General features: G+C 42.5%; 1 protein-coding gene across 1 annotated transcript in view; it reads left to right on the top strand.

Moving 5' to 3' along the window:
• Nucleotides 1-951: 951 nt before the first annotated feature.
• The window catches only part of LOC102871944 (mitochondrial translocator assembly and maintenance protein 41 homolog), a 152373-nt gene continuing 147320 nt past the window's right edge, over nt 952-6004 (top strand). The window contains exons 1-2 of the mRNA XM_006895366.1: nt 952-1080; nt 3749-3931. Of these exons, the coding sequence (XP_006895428.1) occupies nt 952-1080; nt 3749-3931 (312 nt within the window). The remainder of the gene's footprint in view (nt 1081-3748; nt 3932-6004) is intronic.

The following is a 6004-nucleotide window of genomic DNA, read 5'->3' as shown; positions in this document are numbered from 1 at the left end:
GTTGCAACCTAGAAGACACAAATTTGACTAACAAGTTATAAGTACATGTTGCTCAGCATATCTTAAGCTCAAGGAACTGAAGAACAAATTCAAACCTCGAGTTGCTATAATCAAGGATGCTTTCGGTTTTGCATTAGCATAATCAAACGTTCTGGGATTCCCGTTCTTCTCAGAGTCAGCCACAGTTTGTTGTGTTCCACACAGTCAAAAGCCTTTGCATAGTCAATGAATCACAGATAGACATTTCTCTGGTATTCTCTGCTTTCTGCCAAGATCCATCTAACATTAACTTTAATATCCCTAGTGCCACGACCTCTTCTAAACCCAGTCTCACATCTGGAAGTTCTCTGTTGATGTGCTGTTCCAGTTGGTTTTGGATCATTTTCAGTAGAATCTTGCTTGCATGTGATATTAATGATATTGTTCGATAATTTTTAAATCTTCTGTAATTTTGATACTATAAAATAGAGGCTATGGTTGTATATCACGTGACTGTACAGTGTCACTTTAAAACAGCTTTACGTAGTTTTGTAATTACTCCCTAAAATGTTACTTGAGGAGAAAACATAAAAAGGTATTTTAAGGATAAAAGTAGGTTGAAAAGTTGGCATTCTTCTGTCTAGCTGCCCCAACTGTCAGCATGCAGTGCATTCCTCCAACCATCAGGCGGCAGTGTGGAACTCTTAGCTCCCCTCCTGCTGCCTGAGCACCGCGTCTTTGAGTCGCAAGTGCGTGCGAAAGGCGGGGCGAAGGTGGCCATTGGGCTGCTGGGAGCACCTGAGGGATCTTGGTGGGTGGTGGCTTTCCGCACTTATTTGGAAGGCTGACACTCACGGCCTTTTCTTCTTTCTCGCGTCAGTTGTCCATTTCCGCACCGTTAGCCATCGGCCCCAATATCTGCTTTCCGGGTATCTCATCCCCGCCCTCCGCCCTGCCTCACCACGGGGCCCCATGCAGTCGCTGCAGAGTTCAGGGGTGGCCTTTCGCAGGATCCTTTCTCACTTCCCCGAGGAGCTGAGCCTGGCTTTCGCCTATGGCTCTGGGGTGTTCCGCCAGGCCGGGCCCAATGCACATCAGCAGGTGAGGCGTGAACTCTCCCATGCTGCTCCTCCCCGGTGACTCCCGGGTCCGCCCGCCCGTTCTGTTGCCTCCTATCCTGTCAGAGCCGGAGAGCTGCCTGCCCCGCGGTACTTCTAAGTGCAGATTTTACAGTGTTGCTAGTATAAAGGCTGAGAGCCTGGCCAGAAGAGTACACTTCGATCTAGAGCAAGATATTTAAGTGGTGGTGGGTCCCGTCGAGTCGGAGCCAATCCAGAGCTGAGCCTCCGGCTGGTTTTTAGAGACAGTTTAATCGCATGTGAGATTACCCAGCCTTCTGCAGAGCAACTGGTGGATTCTGACCCATGTGCCTTTGGAATTGCAACACAACTTCTTACCATGAGGCCACCAGAGCTCCCTAAAACGCATTAAGAAATCTTAAAAAAAATTGGGAAAAATTGATATTTAACCTTCCCAAATCTTCAAGCATTTGTGGATCCTTGGTGGGGAATCCAGGGCAGGCTATGGCATGATTAAATGGTGAACCTCTTCATTTTTCTTTGTGTCCTTTTTTTCAGGCCTGTGTACAGGCTCTTCACTCCTTTTCCCACACCATCACCCTCATTCCCTACATTCAAGCTAATCTGGCTATCTAACTTTTAAATCTCCAATCAGATCCTTGTTAGTAATGCCTTCGTTAATATCCTCTTCATTTCTCACCTGAACTCTCCATAACTTCCTGTCAGCTCTCCCTGCCTTTACTTTCTCTCTTTGTTTTTCTTTCTTACTCTCAGCTGTCCTATAGGAACATACTTTAGCTTGGTGTGGCAGATGACTTCCCTCTAGTCTCACCACTCCACTGCCTGTTTTCTGTCGGGTCATACCAAATGAAATGCTGCTTCTAGAGCATGCCTGAGGATGGTCTCATATCCATAGGGGCAGTTTCCTCCAGCAAGACTCTTACCTACCTCCCTGTACTTAGCCTATTGTTTCCACCAGTATTAGGTGGTAGTTGAAGAAGGTTCAATATGGATTGAAGCTCAATAACAAGACAAAGATTGTCACCGACTGGGTCAACTGGCCGCAGTATGATGGATAGAGAAGAGATTGAAGTTGTTAACAGTTAACAGCTTGCTCGGCTGCATAATCAACACTCTTGGCACCAGTAGTCAGGATATCAAAAGGATGACAGAAGAATAGATACCTGTGAGTTGTGCTGGAGAAGAGTCTTGAACATACCATAGACTGCAAGAGAACAACAGGTCTGTTTTGGAGAGGGTGGAACCAAGTTTCTCCTTGGAGGCTAGAATTTTGAAGTTCCGCCTCAGATACTTTGGACATGTGTCAGGAGGGAACAATCCTTGTAGAAGGCCATCATGCTCAGAATGGTGGAAGGACAGCGCAGGAGAAGAAGACCCTGGAGGAGATGGATTGATAAAGTAATTAGGGCAATGAGAATAGGTGTGTCAGTCAGTGAGACTGGCTCAGGACAGGGCGGACTTCAGAGCTGTTGTACATAGGGTTGCTATAAATCAATGGTATGAAACAATGAACAACAGCATTCTTCAAGACTCTGATTCATCATCTGTAGAAAATTTCTCCTTTCAAAGTGACGGTACATTTTGCATTTTGTCTCTAGGCAACTTTGTTTGAATCATCTCTTCTTCCCAAGAGGCAGTTCTTTACCTTTAGCCTAGGACATAGTAGACGGGCAAGCTCATGGTAGGTGTTCAGTGAGTGGTTAGTGAATTAGGAGTAATTAGCATAAGGGTTTTTTTCCTTTATGTATGGTACATAACAACAACAACATAGGATTTTGAATGTGTTGTATTACTTGATTTCCTGGAAGGAAATTGAAGCACATTTATGGCAAGAAGCTGCTCTGCAATCCCAAAGGCATACAATTCAAGTCCACCAGCTGCTCCATGGGAGAAGGATGAGCACTCTTCTCACATGTGATTAACTGCTTCTGGAATCTCACCAGAGGGTCAGCTATGGATTGGTTCTGACTCATGGTACTCAACATCAATATGTAATGTAGTATTTGCACAAACATACATTGGCACCATACTACTATTTTTTTTTTAACTATAAAGCTGTTTAGAGTTTTATTTATAGAATCTTTATGGCACCATACTACTTTTACCGGCCACTTGTTATGTGTCTTTGGCTAGGAATTTACTCAATGCCTTGTTTCCTGAAAAATGTGAATAGTTACGTTGCACCATAGGTCAGAACCGACTCATTGCTGACCTTCCAATAGATTTCCAGAGACATTAATCACACAGAAGGAGATTGCTCATCTTTTTCCCTCAGAGCATCTTGTGGGTTCAAATTGCTGGTCTTTCGGTCACCAGTATAACTCCCTACCAGTAGGCCACCAGAGCTCCCTGTGAGTAGAATTAGTCCTACGATATAAAGGTGTTTTGAGGATAAACTGAGTACCTATGCCTAAGATATAAAGTATGTGGAAAATACCTGGTACAACATAATACATTATTTGTACTGATAAAAGTAAAGGTCAGTTTGGTTCCAAAGACTTGCTTAATTTAATTAATTTAAACCTTAATTAAATTTAAAACAAGAAAATTTCAAGTCTTAATCATAATGTGATAATGCAGATTATGATTCAATTGGCAAGATAAAAGTTTGCACTTTATTTTGTTGCCTAAGAATTAATGCTGAGATTGTTCTCTTCTTTGCCTCACAGAATACTATGCTGGACCTTGTGTTTACAGTGGATGACCCTGTTGGATGGCATTCAAGGAATCTGAAGCAAAACTGGAGCCACTATTCTTTCCTAAAAGTTTTGGGGCCCAGGGTTATCACAACTGTCCAAAACAACTTTGGTGCTGGAGTTTACTACAATCCATTGATTAAGTGTGATGGTAGGGTAAGTGACTTTGGACTTTTGTCTTACCTTGCATGGGGACCAGAAGACATGAAACACTTGCTGCAGAAGATCAAAAACGATAACCTTCAATATAGATTTCATATCATCTTCAAGAAGACATAAATCCTCCCCAGTAGTGACATGATAGTTGGAGAAAAGATAGAAGATGTCAATGATTTCACTTTAATTGTGTCCACAGTCAACCCCTTTGGTGCAAGCAGTCAAGAAATTAAAACTGTTGCATTGGGAAAATCAGCTGTCAAGGATATCTCTAAAGTGCTAAAGAGCAAGGATGTCTCATTTAAGCCATAGTCTTTTCCATTATTTCATAAGCATCTAAAAGTTAGACAGTGAATAAGGATGACAGAAAAAAAAGAAATACCTTTGAATTGTGGTGTTGGAGAAGATTACTGAACATCCCATGAACTACCAAAAGAATAAAGAAATTTGTCTTGAAGGAAGTAAAACTAGGGTGCTCCATAGAGTCAAGGATGATGAAGCTTTGTCTCATATATTTTGGGAATATTGTCAGGAGTGGCCAGACCTTAGAAAAAAAGGGAGGGTTAGAGCAAGAACAACCTCAGCAGGATAGATTTACACGGCAACTGTAACAATGGGCTAGAATATATCAGAGATGGTGAGGATAGCACAGGATAGGGCAACATTCACAGCTGATATTCCTAGGGTGGATAGAAGTTGTAGTCAATGGCACCTAACAATAACAACAACATAGCTCTCTTAACTTTGTTACTGGAATACCAACTAAATATGTGTGTTCTTGCAGGTAGGGACTGCTCAGATCCCTGCTGATGTCTAGAACTCGGACGGAGAAGGACTGAAGTCCTCAGCTTTGCTTGATTGTGTTTGTCCTTTGATAATGTGGTTGGATGTTTCTCTTTATTTTTCTCCATTTCAAATTATTCTCAAATTTTAGTGTACATTACAGTCACGTGGAGTGTGTGTTAGAAACACAGTTGATAAGTCCCAAGAGTTGTTGATGCCATAGGCCCCAGATTTCATTTCTAAATAGTTATTCTGGTGGTGTTGTTGTTATGTGCCCTCAAGTCGTTTGTGAATCATAGCAACCCTTTGTAAAACAGCCCTAAACACTGCTGGATCCTGTGCCAATCTTATTGTCTCTGACACACCAATCCCCATTACCCCAGTCACTGAATCAATCCATTTCATCAAGGGCCTTCCTCTCTTGCACTGTCTCTACCCTTCCACATATAATATCCCTCTCCAAGCACTGGTCCCTCCTTGCAACATGTGCAAAGTGTGTCAGATGAAACTTCAGAATCCTTGCCTCCAAGGAGCATCCTGGTTTAACTCTCTCCAAGATGAACCTATTCGTTCTCTTAGCAGTCCATGGTTTACTCAATACTCTTCTCCAACACAACAACTCAGAGGCATTAATTCTTCAGTTATCCCTGTCATTGACCAGTTCTCTGACGCATGACAAATGATGCAAACACCATGGCCTGTATCAGGCACACCTTAGTCTCTAGACTGACATCATTGCTCTTCAGTAGTTTGGAAAGGTCTCTGACAGCAGACTTTCCCAACACAGTACATCTTTTAATTTCTTGGCTGCTAGTGCCAAGAGTGCTGACTGTAGAGCCGAGTAAACTAAAGCTGTTTACAATCTCAGTCTCTTCACCACCCATCACGATGCTGCCAAACAGACCAGTGGTGAAAGTTTGGTTTTTATTTTGTTTTGTTTTGTCTTGTTTTGGGTTTTTTTGCCAATTTTATTTTTATTAAATTTTATTAATTTTAATGAACATTTACAGAGATTTGGGGTTCCCATTCATTCATTGTTGCACTATTTTCTCTACCCTCGCCCCCCAGTTTGTTCCTCTTTTTGCCCCCCAAAAGTCTGTTTTAATTGTCCCATTACCACAGTGCTTGTCAAAGCCAGTTCTGATTAATCTCCTTTGCCAGTGTGTCCTTTGCCATTCCCTATCACTCCTCCCGGAGAGAGACTTCATCCTGATTCATAAGGAAAAGGAGACGGCGTATTCTCTTAGCTACTTCCTGCTGAAAAGGGACGCTGTGGGTTTCAGGGTGAAG

This window comes from Elephantulus edwardii, unplaced genomic scaffold (genome assembly GCF_000299155.1).
Source record: "Elephantulus edwardii isolate Elephantulus edwardi_28Jun2011 unplaced genomic scaffold, EleEdw1.0 scaffold00166, whole genome shotgun sequence".
Taxonomy (NCBI): domain Eukaryota; kingdom Metazoa; phylum Chordata; class Mammalia; order Macroscelidea; family Macroscelididae; genus Elephantulus; species Elephantulus edwardii.
This window is presented reverse-complemented; position numbering and strand designations above follow the sequence as displayed.